At 40.6% G+C, this 24,428-nt stretch overlaps 1 protein-coding gene across 5 annotated transcripts in view; it reads left to right on the top strand.

The window, feature by feature from the left end:
- Positions 1 to 24,428, top strand: part of ASPH (aspartate beta-hydroxylase) — a gene marked incomplete at its 3' end in the record, with an annotated part of 208,582 nt that overhangs the window by 101,158 nt on the left and 82,996 nt on the right. For all 5 annotated transcript variants that reach the window (XM_082674443.1, XM_082674445.1, XM_082674444.1 and 2 more), the window contains one exon: positions 1,857 to 1,898. In XM_082674443.1, coding sequence (XP_082530569.1) covers positions 1,857 to 1,898 — 42 coding nt within the window. The remainder of the gene's footprint in view (positions 1 to 1,856; positions 1,899 to 24,428) is intronic.

Raw genomic sequence — 24,428 nt, forward strand, 5'->3', positions numbered from 1 at the left:
GATTGTGTGCACCGCTGACCTTGATGACTTGGGCCCTCTACTTTCTCAGCTTCCGCTTCCTCCTCTGCACGAAGAAGGAGATAAGACCTTCTGCGGAGGGTGTCGGGAGACAAGAGACGTGCCTTGTGCTTGGCACCAAGCTGGCACACTTTTAGTCAGTTTGCTTCCTCTCACCTGGGGTCTCAAAGGAGAAAGACACTCGATGGATAAAAATCCCCCTTGCATCAGGAGCCTGCCTCAGATTTACTTCTCGCCTCCAGAAAATGAAATGGTTTATATGAATGAATGTGGGAAACTGGGGATGAAAAAATCCAATGATCATGACTGCAACCCTGAACGCACCCTGCATGGCACCCGCACCCTCTCACATCTACTCTGGGGAAAGGATGGAATCTATGACTTTTTAAAAATTAATTAATTTATTTTTGGCTGCGTTGGGTCTTCGTTGCTGCGCATGGGCTTTCTCTAGTTGCGGCGAGCGGGGGCTACTCTTTGTTGCAGTGCGCAGGCTTCTCATTGCGGTGGCTTCTCTTGTTGTGGAGCACGGACTCTAGGCACGCGGGCTTCAGTAGTTGTGGCACGCGGGCTCAGTGGTTGTGGCTTGTGGGCTCTAGAGCGCAGGCTCGGTAGTTGTGGCGCACGGGCTTAGTTGCTCCGTGGCATGCGGGATCTTCCCAAACAAGGGCTCGAACCTGTGTCCCCTGCGTTGGCAGGTGGATTCTTAACCACTGCGCCACCAGGGAAGTCCCTGGAATCTATGATTTTTTTAATCAATCTCCCAAACTCTGCCCCATCCCCACTGGAACTCACGCATACACATCATTCCTAGGAATTTTCAAAGGCTAGATAAGTACCTACTGGGACAGAAATTAACTGGTCTACCTTGAAAATTAACTAGATCCTAATCTGTACTAAACCAAAGGCCAGATAGGAGGTTATAAATGCAGAGATGAGCTTGTTTACACAGTCAGGTCATGTGCTGTTGTTCCCTGTCTGTGGTGGGTGTTCTTCGGCCTGTCCAGGCTCTTGGTGGGTTTTGCTGTGCTCGGCAGCCCCATCCGTTGGTGGAGAGACACTAGCTGTGATGAACTTAGTGAGAGGCTGATACAGCCTCTCCTCAGCAGGTGAGCTGTAGCACACCTGGGCTCAGTGTGGGCATCCCCACTGGGTCACCTGTGGATGTATGAAGTGCTTGAGGAGTGAGGCTAGTGTCCTCAGTAGGGTGGCATGCTGCATTCCTTGAAAGCACACAGTGCCTATGATAAAGTAGTATATGGCTTTAGGAGGCAATAAAAATAGTGGACAGGCCTTGAGGAGGGCTTCTCCTGACCCAGTTTGCACCCACAGGGGCACTTACTGTTGGTGAAGATGACCCTCCACCCCTTATAGACCAGGAACATTCAGCCTGGTGCCCAATACCTACTTACTGCTCGGCGACTTTTATAAGTTATTCAGATTCTTAATATTTTATAACAAATTGCATGTGTAAAGAATTCAGGATTTAGGAAAATTGAATGGTTTGCCCAGAAATATTTTTCTGTTTTTTTAAATTGAAGTGTAATTAATTTACAATGTCGTGTTAGTTTCAGGTGTACAACAAAGTGCTTCAGTCATATATATATATAATTTTTCAGATTCTTTTCCATTGTAGGTTATTACAAGATATTGAATATAATTCCCTGTGCTGTGCAGTAGGTTCTTGTTGTTTATCTGTTTTATATACAGGAGTGTGTATCTCTTAATCCCAGAAATATTGTTCTTAAATGATATTTATTTGAATTCATTTAAAGATAGTCCTGTAATTTGAGATATTGAATCATGACTCTCACAGTACTTATTTTGCTTTGTCTTTTCAGAAACAAATAAGAAAACAGATGATCCAGAAAAAAAAGAAAAAGGTGAGATTATCAAATCAACGTTTCAAGTATACATAGGGAAGAGTTACTGAATCAATACTATCCATGAATAACATGATTTTATTTTATATCACTAGTTAAAATAAATTGCCAGTGAGTTTATTATTTCAATGATTTTATCAACAGACATTAATATTCTCCATAAACATTAAAAGCTAAGGCTCTGGAGAGAGATTGGCTTCTAATCCTGGTTTTGTCATTCACTGTACATGCATCTTGAGAATTACTTAGCCTCTGTGCCACAGTTTCCTCTTCTGTGATATGGGAATAATAATAATAGTACCAACTTCCAGGAACTGTTTCCACAATAGTAATTAAGTGAAAATATATGTAAAGTTCTTAAAGCAGTGCCTAGCACAGGGAAAGCACTTAGGAAACGTTAATTATTATTGTCACCTTTGTTGACAAAGGTGCTAAGTAGAGAGATCCAAGGTAGAGAGATCCAAAGATTATTAGAACGTGTTCTTTTTTCAAGGAACTCTGAATTGTTGGAAAGAAAGGCATGCAAACAGTTACATCCATAGAAAACGTCATCTCTGCCTTCTGAGAACTTATGACAGAGGCATTCTAATAAATTTAAGAATGGTGTAGCATTTTAATTCAACTCTCACAAAGGTCATTAGAGTGAGGAGCTATTAAATTTATAGTTAAATTTATAAATATTATATGGATGATCATAGAATAGTGTTTATACTTTTAGAGTCAATTGAATGATAAAATCGTCAATGATTAAACATTATTGGAGTTTCAGGAATGGCTTTCATTTGTGGTGATAACAGAAGTGTTTACGCTTAAAAGGTACAGTTCGAGTAAGGTCCGAGATCTTACTTACTCAGTATGTAAATACTGCTTGCGTATATGGAGTTCCTGGCCTGTGGCCATTATTTTATAGCCCTTAGGCTGGGAACCAAGCGTTTAGCTCATGCATTTTTTTCCTGACTAGTTGTTTTTAATTTTGTATTAAAGGGCTACACAGGTCTAATTTTTAAAGTGTGACCTACAGAGAAAAATAATATTCTCCTACCCTACTGCTCCCTATCCATTTCTAGTTGTTTCTTCTAGTACTTCCCTGTGCATTTCTTTTGTTTTAATTGAAATACAGTTGATTTACAATGTTGTGTTAATTTCTGCTGTACAGCAAGGTGATTCAGTTATACATTTATATATATCGTTTTTTTAAATATTCTTTTCCATTATGGTTTATCATAGGATTTTGAATATAGTTTTCTGTGCTATACAGTAGGACTTTGTTGTTTATTCATTCCATATATAATAGCTTAAGTCTGCTAACCCCAACCTACCAATTCATCCCTCCCCCACCCCCCTTTCCCTTGGCAACCACAAGTCTGTTCTTTATGTCCGTGAGTCTGTTTCTGTTTCATAGATAGGTTCATTTGGGTCATATTTTAGATTCCACATTTAAGTGCTATCATATGGTATTGGTCTTTCTCTTTCTGACTTCACTTAGTATGATAGTCTCTAGGTGCATCCATGTTGCTGCAAATGGCATTATTTCACTCTTTTGTATGGCTGAGTAGTATTCCATTGTATATATGTACTACTCCATTGTACATAGTAGTACATCTTTATCCTTATATCTGTCAATGGACATTTAAGTTGTTTACACCTATGCATTTCTAAATAACTTCTGAATTCCGCAGTTTTCTCCTCCATGTTGGAAACCGTTGGCTGGCTTTTATATATAGATGACTGGGATTTCACCTGCTCATCTACTCACACAAGCTCTCCATGCTGCCTTACCTCCCCCATCTTCCACTAAATTCATGACTTACTCTGTTGGGTAGTGATGAGTACTAAGGAGAAAAGACAAAGCAGAGAGGAGGGTATCAGCAGCTTTTGATAGAACTGATCACTTCCTGTCCTCCGGAACACTTCCTTCCCTTGGCCTGCAAGATGCCACGGTCTTCTGACTTTCCTCCTCTCTCTACTGTTTGCTTTTTCCCAGCCTCTTGGGGTGGTTGCTCCTTTTCGCCCTGACCCTCAATCATTGGAGGCTCCAGGATCAGTCCTCAGAGTGTTTCTCCATCTACACACACTCCCTTGATGATCCCATCAAATCTCATGGCTTTAAATATGTCTTTATGCCAAAGACTACTGCTTTAACTGCAGGCTGGGCCTCTTCCCTGAACTCTAGACAGGTATGTCCAGCTGTCTACCTGATGGCTACCTGGTGCCCTCAGTTGGGTATCAAATAATCGCAACAAACTTAAAAAGTATAAAACGGAACTCCTGACCTTCCCCTGAAAATACACTCCTCCTACAAGTCTTCTCTTTCCTGCCTCCTTGTCATTCCATCACCAAACCCCGTCCTCTCTTCCGAATGGATCCTGAATCCAGCTACTTCCTGCCACCTTCTCCCGTCTGCCACCTGGGTCCCAGCTGCCACCATCTCTTGCCTGATTATTTCACTTGCCTCCTAACTGGCCTTGCTTTGTCTCTATAATCTTTCTCAATTCAGTAGCCACAGTGACCGTTTTCAAACCTAAGTCGTATCATGTTGCTCACATGCCTCCAGCCTCTTCACATCTTCCGCAGGGTAAAACCGAAGTCCTTTCCAGTGGTTTACAGCCCTCACGCATCGGGTTCTCACTCTCAGAAGGTCTCTGAGGAGGTTAATGATGTGCTCAAGGCCGCTGTGGGAAGACTTGGCTAAGAGCACTCCAAGCAGAGAACAGTCTGTGCAAAGGTCCTGAGGCGGGAGCGAAGGCCTGAGAAGCTGGAGCACCCCTAACAAGCTGAGAGTGTGTGCAGGGCAGTTGGAGAGAAAGTCAGGGGCCAGACCATGGCAGAGTCAGGATTGGTTTCTCTGTGCAGTGGGGCGCCACGCCCAGCCCATGCAAGTGCCTGTGCAGAGCAGAGCCTTTCCACTTCACACTCTGACTGCTTGGCTTCTGGGAGGCTCACTCCAGCACCTACTTGCAGAGATAGAGACGGGAGGCTGGGTTGTGGAGGTCACTTATTGCCGACGTAAACAGGGACAAACCCTGCTCCAGACGCTGTGCACAGCGTTCCTGTGACCTCAGGCTGCTCACTCTGCAGGGCTCCGTTTCCTCCCTGGGGCTGTGTGTCCCTCTGCACTGCCCGGTTCCCTCTGGTACCCTTTGCACAGCTTTACCCTCCCGGGGTTCTGAGCCTAAAGCGATCTTTCCAGTGGCCTGGGAGGTGGGCTCCCTTGGCTATTTCTTCACGGAACCTGTGGAGAGAATCCGCAGCAGCTGCACCTGACCGGCTTCTCACTCCATCATGTAGAACTTATATTAATACCTATATCAGTACCAACCGAGGGATGTTGGCAACTGAAGTCTTTTATTGATTGTGACATCCAAGAAGAGTCTTAGGATTAAAAGACATAATGAATCAATGTTACCCCAGATTTACTGAAAATCCTATTTGAGCAAATTGTCAGCTTTGGGAATTCCATCCGTTTTTTACTCAGATAGATTCATACAGTGCTGTTAACTGGAAGGGCAGAGGGAAGGGGAAATATTCCATTTCTGGAATATGTGGTGAAAAAATTGAATGTTTTAATAGCCAGACATTAATTTCATAATAATAGACATGGAGATTTTTTAAAATAGTAATTGTAAATTTGTCTCAGGATGAACCATTAGGTTGTCTAATTTTCTACCGCGTTACCTCCCTCAAGTTCTTTATCAAAGAACCACGGATGAGAGGGGGAAGATATTATTTTTACTTAGAATTAATAATTATATGATCCTTTTCTTTTAGAGAATCAGGTTTAGTATATTTTGATAGAGTCATAGGTGTGGAATAGGGCTAATTCCAAAACAGGCCCTCTTTGGAGGTGCCAGCTTCTTAAATTGAATCAGTTTATTTACATCTGTTTTAGCTAAAATTGCTATATCAGTTTCTCCCCACTGGATGTCATCTTTTCCCACACATTCCATATTCCACAGCCACAGAATGGGATCGTGAGTAACAAAGTCATGCAACACAAAAATGGCTTATGAAATGTCCAGTTCAAACAGTTATTTTTATTCATCCATTTATTCAGAACATATTGAGTACCTGCTATGTGCCAGGCCCTGTTTTAGGCACTGGGGCTAAAACATTCAATAAAAACAAAGTCTCAGTTCTCGTGGTACTTATAACTTATATTTTAGTGTATGTGTATGTAGGGAAGTATATAATTTTAAAAAAGTAGAATATAATATGCAGTGATAAGTATGAAAAGGAATATAAAAGAGGAAAAGAGTACAGAGAATGACAGTGGGCTGGGGTGTTGCTCTGTTGATGGGCCTCTTGGACAGTGACATTTGGAGATGCAAGATGCAAGGGCGTGAGCTCTGCAGCCACCTGGGAGAAGTGAGTTCCAAGGGTGGAATATGAATATGAAAAACATATTCATAGTCCCTCGGGGAGGTGTGCTTAGCACGTGTGAGGATTAGTGGGGAGGCTAGTGTGGCAGGTGAGGAATATGAAGGGAGAGAGAGAGGAGGGGGTGAGATCAGAGGGGTTATAGGGTCCAAATCACATAAAACTTTGAAGAAGGGCTTTGAATATGATCTCAAGTGAGATGGGAAGCCATTGGGAGATTCTGAGAGGAAGATTGATATGATCTGCTTTATGTTTCAAAAGGCTCATTCTGGATGTAGGGATGCAAAATTGGAAGCAGGGAGGCCACTTAGAAGATGCTTGCGGTGGTCTGGGCATGAGATGGTGACACCTGGGATTAGGATGTGGGGTAGATGTGGCGAGCAGTGGTTAGATTCTGCATATATTCCCATGTGAGGTCTGTAGGATTTGCTAATGGTTAGGATATGGGGTATGAGAGAAAGGAGTCAAACGTGACTTCTTAAAAAGCTGTGCGTTAACAAATTCATTGAACGTTAAAAGTATGCAGTGTGTTACTGATTTAATACATGTCAAATGTCAGTTATTAGAACAGGATTTGTGAGCCTTTAAAGAAATTTGAGGAGCAACAGAATATACCCATGCCTGCAAAAAGGGAATGTGCTTTTGCATGTGTTTGTATGTCTGTGTGTGTGTGTGTGTGTGTGTGTGTGTGTGTGTGTGTGTGTGTTGTGTTAGATAAAATTGCTTCTGGATCAGGGTCTTTTCCAGAAATTCTCCTTTGATTTAGACTAATATTTAATGTCCCACTATATTATTCATTACAATTAAGGATATGCTTACTCACTAAATTTTGTGAACGTCTTTAAGAAGGCATTTAAAGATTTCCTGGTTACTATTTGTGTTCTTTTAAAAGTAATAGTGCCTCAGCAAAACACCAGATGGCACTAGAAAACAAGTCACATTTACACTAACAAATGACGTTTTTTATGCAACTTAGAGAAAAGTCTGGGATGGCTATATTACTGCCCTTAAATCAGCTTAATGCAACCAGTACCTCATGTGGATATTTCTGAGTTTTCTGTGATCATAAGGAAAATAGAGAGAGAGCCAACAAGGGCAATAATCAAGCCTAATTAAGAAGTTTTCATGTTTTTAAAATATCAATATGTCTGTCTCCATGAAGATTTTCCTGGGATTCTTACAACTGTATATAACGTATTTGAGCAAAAATGGAGAACATTGCCCTGAGGATTAAAAACCAGACTCCTTACAGCAGCACCTGAAGCGTCTCCGGGTCTGGCTCCTGCTTATGTCTTTCCTCTGTTCAAAATGCGCTTCCTTGACTCCCCACTTCACAGTCACAAACTCCTGTTCCTCAGAACTGAGCTTAGCGATGACCTCTGCCAGGAAGCCTTCCCTGACTACACCCCCATCTCCTACCCGAGGCTAGAAGATGTACTTCTCCTCTCTGTTCCCAAGAAACCTCGTGTTTCAGATTTTTGACATGTATTTTGAGTTTTCCCCTTAATTTTTACACACACACAAAAAAAACTTCTTAAGGGTGGGAACCATGACCTCCTCCACCCTTGTATTAGTCAGAGTTCTCCAGAGAAAGAACCAATAGTGTGTGTGTGTTTGTGTGTGTGTGTTTAGAGAGAAACACAGACACAGGTGTATTTTAGGGAACTGGCTCATAACATTGTATAGGCAGCAAGTCTAAAATCTGCAGGGCAGGCAGGCAGGCAAACTGGAGACCCAGAAGAGAGTTGATGTTATAGCTCAAGGACAAAGACATTCTGGAGGCAGAATCCCCTCTTTCTTGGAGGTGGGAGGGGTGTCAGTCTTTTTCTTTGGGTCTCCTACTGATTGGATGAGGCCCACTGACATTATGGAGAAAAATCTGCTTTACTCGAAGTCGACTGATTGAAATGTTAGTCTCATCTAAAAAGTATCTTCTCATCTAAAAAAATACCTTCACGGCAACATCCAGATAAGTTTGACCAAATATCTGGGTACCATAGCCTGGTTAATTTGATGCATCACATTAACCATTACATCTCTCCAGTGGCAATTAACCATTACATAGTAGGAGCTGAATAAAATAGTTGTAGTACGAAAAAATGTGGTTAATTCCATTTCCTTTGATTGCCTCTTCATCTGATGGTGATAATATGAGATGCAAATAGCCTAAATGGTGGGAAGGGAGAATTATAAACAGAATATCCAAGTATGAATGAACTTTGTGTCTACAATGTACTATGTCTCAAGTTATTTTCACATAGTTTCTCATGTAATCCTTATCAAAAAGATCTTGTGAATTAAGTATTTTTTAGCCATTATTTCAAGTATTTTTTTTCCTTCTTTCTCTCTTCACTACTTCTGGTGTTCCAGTTAGTTACACGTTGGACTGCATGATACTGTCCCACAGGTTTTGAACCTGCGTTCATTTTTTTCCTTTGTATTGCATAATTTCTATTGCTCTATCTTTAAGTTCAGTGATTCTTTCTTTTGCTATTTCAAATCTGCTGTTGAGTCCATCTAGTTAAAATTTCATTCCAGCTACTGTCCTTTTCAGCTCTAGATTTCCAATGCTTCTTTTTTGTAGTTTCCATTTCACTGTCAAGATTTTGTATCTGTTCACTCATGAAAACCTTGTTTTTCCTGTAATCCTTTGTCTTCAGTTATAATCACTGATTTGAAGTGTTTTTCTGCTAACCCTGGTATTGGGCACACTCAAAGGCAGTCGCTATTGCCTCCTTTTTTGTATCCTGATTGAGTCAGGAGAGTCCTTTTCCTTTGCATGTCTAGTAATTTTTGGTCAAAAGCTGGATTGTGTATGTTATATGTTGTAGCATCTCTGGAATTTGTTTTGCTTCCTCTGGGAGTTGTTGGTGTCTTGTACACAGTTAATTTGCTTGGGCTCAAACGGAAAAAATCTGTCTCCCCTGCAGTAGGAAGCAGCGACTGCCTCTGCTCAGGGTTTTTGGCTTCTAACTGCTGTTTTTAAGTCTAGCCCTCTGGTGGGTGGCGGTCGAGGCGCCCTGTGCCTGCATAATTTACTGGTCTGCTGAAGATTTGGGCAGGATTCATACTCAGATCTCGGGGCTTGCTTCTGAGATTTCCCTTTGCATGTGGGATTCCCCGTCTAAGTTTCCGGTTGCTTTGCCAGCGCTACCTTCTGCGCAAGTTATATCTCAAGCCAGGAGGACATCTATTTTCTGCTACTCAAACTGTGTGTGTATTGAGAAATGTATTCAGGCAAGACACAACAAACTTACAGATTTCACCAGAAGCAGTTATGTTTTCTGAAGATCGATTTCTGCCATAGTTTTTGCTGCCATGAAGTCTCCCGATGATTCCTGCCTCCTAGCAGTCATGCCTCTCTGTAGTCCTCTCTTCACTGAATAGGGCGAACCTGTGTGACCCAGAGGGTATTGCAGAAATGACAGAGTGTGACTTCCAAGGCTAGGTCATGACAGACATTGCAGCTTCTCCCTTGCTTTCCTTTGGATACTTGCTCTGGGGGAAACCAGTAGCCATGTTATGAGAACACACAAGCAGCCCTTTAGGCAGGTCTGTGGAGGAGGAGGAACTTGTGTAAGATAATAAATGTTTATGGTGGTTGTAAGCTGCTAAGTTTGGGGGTAGTTTGTTTTGCAGTCATGTATAACGAATGCATCTTCTTCGAGTTTCTGCTTGCTTTTTCACCAGCCTCCCTGGGGTTACCCATGAAGATGGAAAGTTAACCATCAGCCAGGGATTTGGGCAGAGTTTACTCTCAGGATCTCAGTCCTTCTGTGGCTCTCCTGCTTCCAACATTTCTCCTTTAAATTTCTATCTGCTCTGTCGCTCTGAATGCCGCCATCCACGCCCTTCAGTGAGGAAGGACACTGCCCATGCAAGAAAACCACAAACTCATCATTCTTACCCAATGTAGAAACAATCTTTCAAGAATAAACTCTTCTATTTTTAAGTTTCTCCCTGTCTTTAGTCATGTTCTAGTGCCTTCAAATAATTGTTTTAATGTTTCAGCGATATTTCATTGATTTAATGAGTGAAATATAGAATACTAACACTCTGAATATTGAAGAAGCTGGATATCTCCAACCCATTCTGGATTCCCTGACTGTGACCTGCCTCTTCGTATTTTAGTTAAAAAAATTTTTCTTGTTGATTTTCAGTGGTTTCATGTGTATTACTGATATTAACCCCTTGTTGGATTTTTGTATTACCAAAATATTTTCCCAATTGGTTTTTAATCTATTAACTTCATGTACCATGCCTTACAGGTACATAATGGTTGGGATAAATGAGTGTATGAATGAATACGCGAGAGAATGGTGTTCTCTGGTCTGTTTTGGTACTTTGAACAGGTCTAACAATATCACCGTGCTTTCATATACTTTGCCATTATAAAATAATAAAGTATGTACAAAAACATTGGACAACCTTGATTCAGATGATTTTGTTTCTGGGAGCTTGGGAAGAGTGAGGCAAAGAATAAATGCTTCCAGCAAAGAATTTATTCATTATCTTATTGAGATAAGCACTGTAGTTTCTGACTGTGGAGACACCTGTCATCAAGCTTCAATTATTTGGTCTCTTAGGGTCCTTTTCATTGACGTACATGGGCATGACCAAGTCATCACTGCCTTGAACTCAGTTCCTGCACCGTCAGTGTATGTAGGTCTTCTGTCTTTTAGCTGTCGATTGGAGGTGCTTTGGTTCATTGTCTTTAGCAGTCCCTAAAACACTGTAAGTTTTTCATTATTAGTACCACAACCCATTTAGATGTAGCGTAGGCTGGTGGTTCAGTTCAGGCCACACCACTATGGCTTCAGAATTTTCCCTTAATGTAGAAGAGCAATGTAGCAATAACACACTCAAGCCGACTCAGGGCAAAGCTTTGAAAAAACAATCTCCCTTCCACCCTTGCAGCTGTGAAAAGACATTATGAGATAACTGCTGTTAGAGATTTATTATAGTCATTACATTCAACAGCTACAGTAGTCTTAGTGGTTCCTAAAATATACCAGCAGTTATTGTCTGATTACTTCTCCAGATAAGTTAATTATAGGAGATTTCTGACTCTTATACAAGTCTGATTTAGAGAGAAGTTTAATTACAGCAATTTTAGTGATTTCAATAAGCTCAGCATATATTACCAGTCTCAGCGAGTGAAGCAGAGGTTTTTAGCTGTGTTGAAATACACATTTGCTTTGTTTTTATTTTTCATTTCATGATTTTTAACTGTATTGTAGTACGAGTGATAATTCAGGCACCTGTTTCCACTAGAGTGGCTCTTCCGTCAAATACACCACAGGACAATAATGGCAAATTCTTTGTTATCATTAAAATCCCATTCTAATGTTTCCCATTGAACACTCAACATTTTACAATGCTCATTTCTGTAATGATTGTGACAACGTGAGCAGGGAAGAAAAATAGGTTTCTTAAGGAAAAAACTCCGATATTAGTGTGTTTTACAATTATCATTAGGATCTAAATTTTCTTTTAACTGATGGGAAATGAGACGCTGCATCAGAATAATCCATTTTTTGTGTATTAACACATTGTCTGTTTGTATACCGAAGCATATTAAGGAGTGACATATTAGCTACATATGCCCAAGCTAGCTTAAAATTAAGCTTTCAAAAAATGTGCCGTAAAAAGACAGTGCTGTTGGTAGTTGAATAGATTCATTTACTTAAACAAGACTTCAAGTTGGAGAGTGCCTTAGTTTGAAAAAGATATTACTGAGAATTATCTCAGTCTGATTACAGAGTCCTTCCTCCCAGCATTTTTCATTCTTCTGATATAATGGTGAATTGTACTGACATTTACAGCAGTAATTCTTGCCATATGTTTATATTTTTCATTAAAAAATCAAATATGTGTTGACAACAGAAAGTATTAGTAATAGTGAAAATAAATCACATCCTTTCTGTTTCAGTTTGGGGGATTTGATTACGTTCTGCCTGGGAAGCTGGTCTATTTATCCCTAACACCGTGTCAGTCATGCTTTTCTCCTTTGCTAGAATGTTCTTTCTACTTTATCTCCTTAGATCCTACAGCCCTTTGCTGTTATTGAGGCTGCTTAGCAGTGGCACAGAGCAGCATGGGAGTGGCTGGAGCCTAAGGTCAGACAGACACTCAGGAAAGTCAGGCACGAGCAGCAGGTGGTGTCGGAAGGCCATCCAGTAGGCAACAGGCAGATATATCTTAGGAATGGGGAGAAGCCACTAACTCTCACAGGGATTCGGGAAAAGACCACAAGAAAGGCTGGGAGTGGGAAGATGTTTGCTGACAAAGTATTTTCACATAGAAGAGGAGCACTGAAATTCTCCAGAGGCCCTGGCGTAGGGTAGAGCCCACCGCCAGCCCTGCCATGGACTCTTAAGGCCAGGGTGATGGCAGCAGGGCACGGGGTTGGTGCAGGGACATCAGCGACACTCAAGGTTTATCAGCTGCCTTAATGCTTTGATTTAACCCCCTGCTGGCCTCCTCGCCCTCCATCCAGAACATTGGAAGCTGGTATATGGATAATGAACTGCTACTGAAACCAGGGAGGCACCTAAACACAACTGGCTTCCGTGTAGGCACCGGTGTGTAATGCAGCATTTCTCAGCCCCGCCTCCATGTTAGAGTCACATGTGGGAGTTTTCAGAAGTGCCCCGGGTCCCACTCCCAGAGACTGTGGTTTCCTGGCTCTGGAGCTCAGTCATTATAATGAGCAGACAGGTTGAGAAGTACTAGGTAAGGCATGCTGATGACCTGGTCAGCTTGGTCTGTGCACCAGGATCCTCTTAACTAGAACTTTTTCATTGGGTCCACTTGGTTCCGATACCATTCCTTGATAATATTTGAATCCAATTTGAAGGGACTCTTTAATAAAATATAAAGACAACAAAAGGATTATCTGAGAGGAGCTGAACCTATACTATGGAAAGAACTATCGTTAAGTTTATTAAACAGTTCTCCTAAAGATAAATATACGAGCCACAAGTGGTAAGCGACCCCTGCCCCAGCGGCGCAGGTCTGAGAACCGGCTACTTCCTCATTGTGGCGTTGGTAGGATGCTGAGCTGGGCAGGGTGTCTGTGTCTGAATTTGGTTCTGGACCCTTTTCCTCTTTTGAGACTCATGTTCTGTCTCATCTGCAAACCCTCTTCTCACCTCACATGGGCCCATTCCTTTGCTAAACCTTGCAAATTTAAATCGGGACTAAGAGAAAAATGTTAACGAATTCTCAGTCTCCATCTACCCGCACTCAAACTTCAGGTATTAAAGAACAATGACGCTTTCCCAAGTCTAGCTTCTTCTGTTACCACTAGTTACTATCGCACTGATGTCAGCAAATGTTGGAAGCAACTTCAGCCCTTCCAACGCTACAGAGATGCCACCTGGGAAGACACTGACTGCCTCTCTGGCCTTTGACTAGGAGAGACCCACTTCCAGGCAGACTGTGCTCAAGCCCTCTGGCCCTACTGTCCTCTTTCTCCACCCTCCTGCAGCAGCCAGGGGCAGAAACTGCTCTCTTTGGGATTTTTGCTGTTTTACTAATTTAACCCTCATCATGTACAGGTTATAAAACATCTGGGAACCTAGGACATATCATTGATTGAAGATATGTTCCTGTATGGGATGAAAATGTTTGGGGAAAAATATAAACGTAATAATAGAGAGCAAATATATTGCACTATTTTGTCTCATGCTTTGCCCTCTCCTGATGGGGCCCAGCTGTGCTTTACACACAGAAGCTGCTCGGCATTGTGGTTCACTGCCGTGGATGCCTTCTTGGATGGCCAGGGAGAACTTTTTATAAACTCTTTTCTGTTAAAGTCGTAAAAAAAATCACTGAGGTAGTTAAAGGAATCCATTTCATACATCCTCCAAATTGTTCACTACTAGAAATATTAATCATTTAAGGCAAATGTGCAGCAACTTATATTGTAAATTCTAAACTTATTTCAAATCATAAGTACATTTGTCCATTTGATTATGGTAGAATCAGAGAAGACTGATTTTGCCTTTGAGTTAATTCTTAAGAAGTCAGCTCATGTGGATGAAGGGAGTAAGGGTAGGAATTGCATATATCCTAATACATTTCTTTTACCGGAGATTCACTTGTGTTGGGTGAAGGTATAGTCCCGGTTCACCCCTATGTGTGTTGACTTCTTAAAGAACGAGCGTGGGAACTGAGTCAAGGGACAGCAGCTTCTAGTTAAGAGGGACGATTCATTAAATTAACCAGTGTTTCAGCTTTGTTTGTTTGCCATGCTCTGTGGAGTGCCCTGAAAACAGAGCAAATCAAATAAAGCAAACGATATAAGGAGGCAGAGGTTATGAGCAAAACGCGGTGGGAGCACCAAGGAGGGAATAACTCACTACTGGGGGTGGGAGGGTAGGTGGAAAGAACGGACGTCTTCATAGAGGGTGACATTTGGGCTGGTCCTCAGTTAGCGAACAAGGGTTGTATCCGTGCAGGTCTCTTTGCATAGACCTGAGAATTCAGATACCTAATTTTTTTGTTGTTATTGTTTTGTTTTTTTGTTTTGCGGTACGCGGGCCTCTCACTGCCGTGGCCTCTCCTGTTGCGGAGCACAGGCTCCGGACGCGCAGGCTCAGTGGCCATGGCTCACGGGCCCAGCCGCTCCGCGGGATGTGGGATCTTCCCGGACCGGGGCACGAACCCGTGTCCCCTGCATCGGCAGGCGGACTCTCAACCACTGCGCCACCAGGGAAGCTCCCTAAGTATTTTTAATGACAGGGATGATGGATTAAGAAAAACAACTCCTACGTGTTTCTGCATACAGCCAGCTCATCTTAACTCCAAGAGCAGTGCTACTAGGGTATCACAGGAATGCTGTCTGTGAAACAGTTGACATTGATTAGAGTCCCATTTTGAAACTCTTGACAACTACCACTTTGGGGGAAAATTATAATTCTTTTTTTTTTTTAATATCCAGTGATTTTTAAAGTACTTTCCTTTGTTTCTTCAATAACACTGATGGTACCTTTTGTTTGTTCCTTTCCTGGTTCACCAAATAGATTAAATTAGAGCCTATTTCTAGAACTATTTATGTATTATTTATCTGGAGCCTTCAGGGTCAGTTAGCTACCATGATTATATAATATCAACTCTGCTCAAGGTGGAAGTAGCATTAATTGCAAATTATAGCTTCTGCATAAAACTAATGAACTTGGGTGAGCTTTTTATTTTGTTGCCTTGTCACTTTGATTCATACTGCATCTTGCTTTTTAACTGCTTCCATGAACCCCATGTGCTTTCCTTCTGCCTCGGGTGTTAAAGCTTTATTAACACTGCTTTGGAAAACAGCTAACTTAAAAAGCTAAATGCTTAAGGGATTTATTATAAAACTCAATCGTGCCATTAATTGCTGGGGTAAAATAATGTATTCAGCAAGGAAGCAAGTTCCTGCTTCTCCCATGTGTCTGCTTGATTGTACTATTGGTAGCTCACTCTTTAATTAAACGTGTCCAAAGATAGGATCAGCTAAAGTGTGTACTGTATAAATAGTTTTCATTCCCAGTTTGCAAGTTTAAAACCCTGGTAAAAAGAGTTTACCATCTGTTAAAACCCAAACATGCAGTGTGCCGTTGCATAAAAATAAGCTACACGTTATTCATAAAAAGAATCACAACATAGATCCTATCTTTCAGGCTGACAGTCATCTGTCATGTTTTAGAATGTCACCACCTTCTAAGTGACAGCATGCTGAGTAGTGCATTCTGTTAAAAAAACATGATCATCTAGAAACACAGTGAAATTAGTAGATTCATTTTTATTCAAGTGAAGATAGATTTGGATCTAAGTTTTACTGGTGAGAAATTACAGCTTTTTTCTTTGATATTGGCAAATGAAATTATTTCTAAGAGTTTTATTTTCAAATCTTCTTTTCCCTAAAATTTAACCATTTCATTTAGGCAGGAAATTGGCTCTCTCCCTGCATTGCCATTCCCTCAGCCCTGTGACAGCTTCTCCTCAGACTCTTACAATCACTTCCACTTTTTTTTTTTTAATGAAGTATAGTTGAGTTACAATGTTGTGTTAGTTTCAGGTGTACAACACAGTGATTCAGTTTCATATATATATATATATATATATATATATATATTCTTTTTTAGATTATTCTTCCATATAGGTTATTACAAACTATTGAATATAGTTCCCTGTGCTATACAGTAGGTCTTTGAGGTTATCTGTTTTATATATAGTAGTGTGTATCTGTTAATCCCACACTCCTAATTTATCCTGACCCCCCTTTCTCCTTTGGTAACCATAAGTTTGTTTTCTATGTCTGTGGGTCTATTTCTGTTTTGTAAATAAGTTCATTTGTATCTTTTTTTTTTTTTAGATTCCACCTATAAGTGCTATCATATGATATTTGTCTTTCTCTCTCTGGCTTACTTCACATAGTATGGTAATCTATGTCCCTCCATGTTGCTGCAAATGGCCTTATTTCATTCTTTTTTGTGGCTGAGTAATATTCCATTGTGTGTGTGTGTGTGTGTGTGTGTGTGTGTGTGTGTACCACATCTTCTTTATCCATTCATCCGTCCATGGACACTTAGGTTGCTTCCATGTCTTGGCTATTGTGAATAGTGCTGCTACGAACATTGTATTGCATGTATCTTTTCCAGTTGTGGTTTTTTCTGGATATATACCTAGGAGTGAGGTTGCAGGATCATATGGTAGCTCTGTTTTTAGCTTAGGAACCTCCATACTGTTCTCCATAGTGGCTACACCAATTTACATTCCCACTAACAGCATACGAGGGTTCCCTTCTCTCCACAATCACTTCTTCTTATACTCTTTACCTTTCCACTTATATGTATTCACGACAAGAGAAACTTCCTAAAATGCAGGTTATTTATGATCATTCATTAAAACCATCAGTAACCATTGCCTGTGGAACAGAGTCTGAATTCCTCAGACGACTGTTTAAGAAACTCCATAATCTGACTCTGAGCCTTCTGTGAAGCCTTGATCATCACTATTCCTCACCCAGAGCCCTGTGAAATTCCACCAGACTTCCCACAGATCCCTGAACTGTCCTCTTTCAGGTTTCCACCTCCATATTTTCCTCTTTCTGTGGAAGACTTTTCTCCACTTCTGTCTCATCCCAAGTTAGATCTGTGCTTCAAGACTCAGCTAAACACCAAATTCTTCCTTAATTCTTACCTTATTGTTCCTATTAGAAGTAATACCTTGCTTCTTTGTGTTCCCAAAGTATTTTATAATTCTTATTTTGCCTAATAATTTCAATATTCTATTCTAGTCATTAATTTACCTTTTTTTTTTTTTTTACTTTCTAATGTCAATTATTTGAGAATAGAGATTTTTTTCTTAGTCTTTTCAAGCTGCTGTAACAAAAATACCATAAACTGTGTGGCTTAACAGAAATTTATTTCTCGTAGTCCTGGAGGCTGGGGAGTCCAGGGTCAAAGCACCTGCAGATTTGGTATCTGTTAAGAAGTCTGGTTTGTGGATGGCAGATTTTTGCTGTGTCCTGACTTGATAGAAAGGACTAGGGAACTCTGTGGAGTCTTTTTTTACAAAGCACTAACCCCATTCGTGAATGGGGCCTTCATGACCCAATCACCTCCAAAGCGCCCCACCTCCTAACACCTTTACCTGGGCGGTTAGGATTTCAACATATGAGTTTTAGGGGGACAAAAACATTCAGTCTGTGGCAGGATTATATACAGTTCATTTTTGTATCCTCTTCATTAGCCAGCATAATACCTTGTGAGGTACTTCATAAATGTTTGTCAAGATAGTTTGAAGGAGGAGTAAGACCTTCAAGATGGCGGAGGAGTAAGACACGGAGATCACCTTCCTCTCCACAAATATATCAGAAATACACCTACATGTGGAACAGCTCCTACAGAACACCCACTGAACGCTGGTGGAAGACCTCAGACCTCCCAAAAGGCAAGAAACTCCCCACGTACCTGGGTAGGGCAAGAGAAAAAAGAAAAAACAGAGACGAAAGGATAGGGACAGGACCTGCACCAGTGGGAGGGAGCCGTGAAGGAGGAAAGGTTTCCACACACTAGGAAGCCCCTTTGCAGGCGGAGACTGTGGGTGGCGGAGGCGGAAAGCTTCAGAGCCATGGAGGAGAGCACAGCCACAGAGGTGCGGAGGGCAAAGCAGAGAGATTCCCATACAGAGGATGGGATGCTAAGGCCGCTGCTGCCGCCACCAAGAAACCTGTGTGCAAGCACAAGTCACTGTCCACACCTCCCCTCCCAGGAGCCTGTGCAGCCCGCCACTGCCAGGGTCCTGTGATCCAAGGACAATTTCCCCAGGAGAACGCACGGCGCGCCTCAGGCTGGTGCAATGTCACGCTGGTCTCTGCCCCCGCAGGCTTGCCCCACATCTGTACCCCTCCCACCCCCCGGCCTGAGTGAACCAGAGCCCCCAAAGTAGCTGCTCCTTTAACCCCGTCCTGTCTGAGCGAAGAACAGACGCCCTTAGGAGACCTACACGCAGAGGCGGGTCCAAATCCAAAGCTGAACCCTGGGAGCTGTGTGAACAAAGAAGAGAAAGGGAAATCTCCCCCAGCAGCCTCAGGAGCAGCGGATTAAATCTCCACAATCATCCTGATGTACCTGCATCTGTGGAATACATGAATAGACAATGAAGCATCCCAAATTGAGGCAGTGCACTTTGTGTGATTTTGTTTGTACAACTTTGCTTTTACCATTTGTTCTACGGTTCTGTCCATTTTTTTTTTTTTAAGTATGGTTTTTAGCACCTATTACCATTTGTAGATTTGTTTCTTGGTTTCATTGCTCTCTTTTTTCTTTCTTTTTTTATTACTTTTTAATATTTTTATTTTTAATATTTTTTTAATTTTTAAATTTTAAATTTTTTAATAAATTATTATTTTTTCTTTTTTTCTTTTTTTCTCCCTTTTCTTCTGAGCTGTGTGACTGACGGGGGCTTGGTGCTCTGACTGAGTGTCAGGCCTGTGCCTCTGAGGTGGGAGAACCCAGTTCAGGACATTGGTCCACCGGAGACCTCCCGGCTCCAGGTACTATGAAATGGTGAAAGCTATCCCAGAGATCTCTATATCAACATTAAGACTCAGCTCCACTCAACGACCAGCAAGCTACAGTGCTGGACACCCCATGCCAAACAACTAGCAAGAGAGGAACACAACCCCACCCATTAGCAGAGATGCTGCCTAAAATCATAATAAGGTCACGGACACCCCAAAACACACCACTGGACACAGTCCTACCCACCAGAAACACAAAATCCAGCCTTATCCACTAGAACACAGGCACCAGTCCCCTCCACCAGGAAGCCTACACAACCCCCAAACCAACCTTACCCACTGGGGGCAGACACCAAAAACAACGGGAACTATGAACCTGCAGCGTGAGAAAAGGAGACTCCAAATGCAGTAAGTTAAGCAAAATGAGAAGAGAGAGAAATACACAGCAGATGAAGGAGCAAATTAAAAACCTACCAGACCAAACAAGTGAAGAGGAAATAGGCAGTCTACCGGAAAAAGAATTCAGAGTAATGATAGTAAAGATGATCCAAAATCTTGGAAATAGAATGAAGAAAATACAAGAAATGTTTAACAAGGACTTAGAAGAACTAAAGACCAAACAAACAATGATGAACAACACAATAAATGAAATTAAAAATTCTCTAGAAGAAATCAATAGCAGAATAACTGAGGCAGAAGAATGGATAAGTGACCTGGAAGATAAAATAGTGGAAATAACTACTGCAGAGCAGAATAAAGAAAAAAGAATGAAAAGAACTGAGGATAGCCTCAAAGACCTCTGGGACAACATTAAACGTACCAACATTCGAATTATAGGGGTCCCAGAAGAAGAAGAGAAAAAGAAAGGACTGAGAAAATACTTGAAGAGATTATAGTTGAAAACTTCCCTAATATGGGAAAGGAAATAGTCAATCAAGTCCAGGAATCACAGAGAGTCCCATACAGGATAAATCCAAGGAGAAACACACCAAGACACATATTAATCAAGCTACCAAAAATTAAATACAAAGAAACAATATTAAAAGCAACAAGGGAAAAACAACAAAAAACATACAAGGGAATCCCCATAAGGTTAACAGCTGATCTTTCAGCAAAAACTCTGCAAGCCAGAAGGGAGTGGCAGGACATATTTAAAGTGATGAAAGGGAAAAACGTACAACCAAGATTACTCTACCCAGCAAGGATCTCATTCAGATTTGATGGAGAAATTAAAACCTTTACAAACAAGCAAAAGCTAAGAGAGTTCAGCACCACCAAACCAGCTTTACAACAAATGCTAAAGGAACTTCTCTAGGCAGCAAACACAAGAGAAGGAAAAGACCTACAATAACAAACCCAAAACAATTAAAAAGGTAATAGGAACATACATATCGATAATTACCTTAAATGTAAATGGATTAAATGCTCCAACCCAAAGACATAGACTGGCTGACTGGATACAAAAACAAGACCAATATATATGCTGTCTACAGGAGACCCACTTCAAACCTAGGGATACATCCAGACTGAAAGTGAGGGGATGGAAAAAGATACTCCATGCAAATGGAAATCAAAAGAAAGCTGGAGTAGCATTTCTCATATCAGACAAAATAGACTTTAAAATAAAGACTATTACAAGAGACAAAGAAGGACTCTACATAATGATCAAGGGATCGATCCAAGAAGAAGATATAACAATTGTAAATATTTATGCACCCAACATAGGACCACCTCAATACATAAGGCAAATGCTAACAGCCATACAAGGGGAAATCGACACAATAATAGTAAGGGACTGTAACACCCCACTTTCACCAATGGACAGATCATCCAAAATGAAAATAAATAAGGAAACACAAGCTTAAAATGACACATTCAACAAGATGGATTTAATTGATATTTATAGGACATTACATCCAAAAACAACAGAATAGACTATCTTCTCAAGTGCTCATGGAACATTACCAGGATAAATCATATCTTGGGTCACAAATCAAACCTTGGTAAATTTAAGAAAATTGAAATTGTATCAAGTATCTTTTCCAAACACAACGCTATGAGACTAGATATCAATTACAGGGAAAAAATCCATGAAAAATACAAACACATGGAGGCTAAACAATACACTACTAAATAACCACGAGATCACTGAAGAAATCAAAGAGGAAATCAAAAAATATCTAGAAACAAATGACAATGAAAACACAACGACCCAAAACCTATGTGATGCAGCAAAAGCAGTTCTAAGAGGGAAGTTTATAGCAATACAATCCTACCTCAAGAAACCAGAAACATCTCAAATAAACAACCTAACCTTACACCTAAAGCAATTAGAGAAAGAAGAACAAAAAACCCCAAGGTTAGCAGAAGGAAAGAAATCATAAAGATCAGATCAGAAATAAATGGAAAAGAAATGAAGAAAACAATAGCAAAGATCAGTAAAACTAAAAGCTAGTTCTTTGAGAAGATAAACAAAGTTGATAAACCATTAGCCAGAGTCATCAAGAAAGAAAGAGAGAAGACTCAGTAGAGTTAGAAATGAAAAAAGAGAAGTAACAACTGACACTGCAGGATCATGAGAGGTTACTACAAGCAACTATATGCCAATAAAATGGACAACCTGGAAGAAATGGACAAATTCTTAGGAATGCAAAACCTTCTGAGACTGAAGCAGGAAGAAATAGAAAATATATAAACAGACCAATCACAAGCACTGAAATTGAGACCGTGATTAAAAATTTTCCAACAAACAAAAGCCCAGGACCAGATGACCTCAAGGTGAATTCTATCAAACATTTAGAGTAGAGCTAACAACCATCCTTCTCAAGCTGTTCCAAAGTATAGCAGAGGGAGGAACACTCCCAAACTCATTCTACGAGGCCACCATCACCCTGATACCAAAAACAGACAAGGATGTCACAAAGAAAGAAAACTACAGGCCAATATCACTGATGAACATAGATGCAAAAATCCTCAACAAAATACTAGCAAACAGAATCCAACAGCACATTAAAAGGATCATACACCATGATCAAGTGGGGTTTATCCCAGAAATGCAAGTATTCTTCAATATACGCAAATCAATCAATGTGATACACCATATTAACAAATTGAAGGAGAAAAACGATATGATCATCTCAATAGATGCAGGGAAAGCTTTTGACAAAATTCAACACCCATTTATGATAAAAACCCTCCAGAAAGTAGGCATAGAGGGAACTTTCCTCAACATAATAAAGGCCATATATGACAAACCCACAGCCAACATCATTCTCAATGGTGAAAAACTGAAACCATTTCCTCTAAGATCAGGAACAAGACAAGGTTGCCCACTCTCACCACTATTATTCAACATAGTTTTGGAAGCTTTAGCCACAGCAATCAGAGAAGAAAAAGAAATAAAAGGAATCCAAATTGGAAAAGAAGAAGTAAAGCTGTCACTGTTTGCAGGTGACATGATACTATACATAGAGAATCCTAAAGATGCTACCAGAAAACGACCTAGAGCTAATCAATGAGTTTGGTACAGTAGCAGGATACAAAATTAATGCACAGAAATCTCTTGCATTCCTATACACTAATGGTGAAAAATCTGAAAGAGAAACTAAGGAAACACTCTCATTTACTATTGCAAAAAAAAGAATAAAATACCTAGGAATAAGCCTACCTAAGGAGACAAAAGACCTGTATGCAGAAAACTATAAGACACTGATGAAAGAAAATAAAGATGATACAAACAGATGGAGAGATACACCACATTCTTGGATTGGAATAATCAACATTATGAAAATGACTCTACTACCCAAAGCAATCTACAGATTCAATGCAATCCTTATCAAGCTACCAATGGCATTTTTCACAGAACTAGAACGAAAAATTTCACAATTTGTATGGAAACACAAAAGACCCTGAATAGGCAAAGCAGTCTTGAGAAAGAAAAATGGAGCTGGAGGAATCAGGCTCCCAGACTTCAGACTATACTACAAAGCTACAGTAATCAAGACAGTTTGGTACTGGCACAAAAACAGAAATATAGATCAATGGAACAGGATAGAAAGCCCAGAGATAAACCCATGCACATATGGTCACCTTATCATTGGTAAAGGAGGCAAGAATAAACAATGGAGAAAAGATAGCCTCTTGAATAAGTGGTGCTGGGAAAACTGGACAGCTACATGTAAAAGAATGCCTTAGCACCATACACAAAAATAAACTCAAAATGGATTAAAGACCTAAATGTAAGACCAGACACTATAAAACTCTCAGAGGAAAACATGGGCAGAACAGTCTATGACATACATCACAGCAAGATCCTTTGTGACCCACCTGCTAGAGAAATGGAAATAAAAACAAAAATAAACAAGTGGGACCTAATGAAACTTATAAGCTTTTGCACAGCAAAGGAAACCATAAACAAGATGAAAAGCCAACCTTCAGAATGGGAGAAAATATTTGCAAATGAAGCAACTGAGAAAGGATTAATCACCAAAATTTACAAGCAGCTCATGCAGCTCAATATCAGAAAAGCAAACAACCCAATCCAAAAATGGGCAGAAGACCTAAATAGACATTTCTCCAAAGAAGATATACAGATTGCCAACAAATACATGAAAGGATGCTCAACATCACTAATCATTAGAGAAATGCAAATGAAAACTACAATGAGGTATCACCTCACACCAGTCAGAATGGCCATCATGAAAAAATCAAACAATAAATGCTGGAGAGGGTGTGGAGAAAAGGGAACCCTCTTGCACTGTTGGTGGGAATGTAAATTGCTACAGCCACTATTGAGAACAGTATGGAGGTTCCTTAAAAAACTAAAAATAGAACTATCATATGACCCAGCAATGCCACTACTGGGCATATACCCTGAGAAAACCATAATTCAAAATGAGTCATGTACCACGATGTTTATTGCAGCTCTACTTACAATAGCCAGGACATGGAAGCAACCTAAGTGTCTATCGACATATGAATGGATAAAGAAGATGTGACACATATATACAATAGAATATTGTTACCAAATGATTTACATACCTAATGTAAAATAGATAGCTAGTGGGAAGCAGCTGCATAGCACAGGGAGATCAGCTCGGTGCTTTGTGACCACTTACAGGGGTGAGATAGCGAGGGTGGGAGGG

This window comes from Grampus griseus (genome assembly GCF_964374135.1).
Source record: "Grampus griseus genome assembly, chromosome: 17".
NCBI classification, from domain to species: domain Eukaryota; kingdom Metazoa; phylum Chordata; class Mammalia; order Artiodactyla; family Delphinidae; genus Grampus; species Grampus griseus.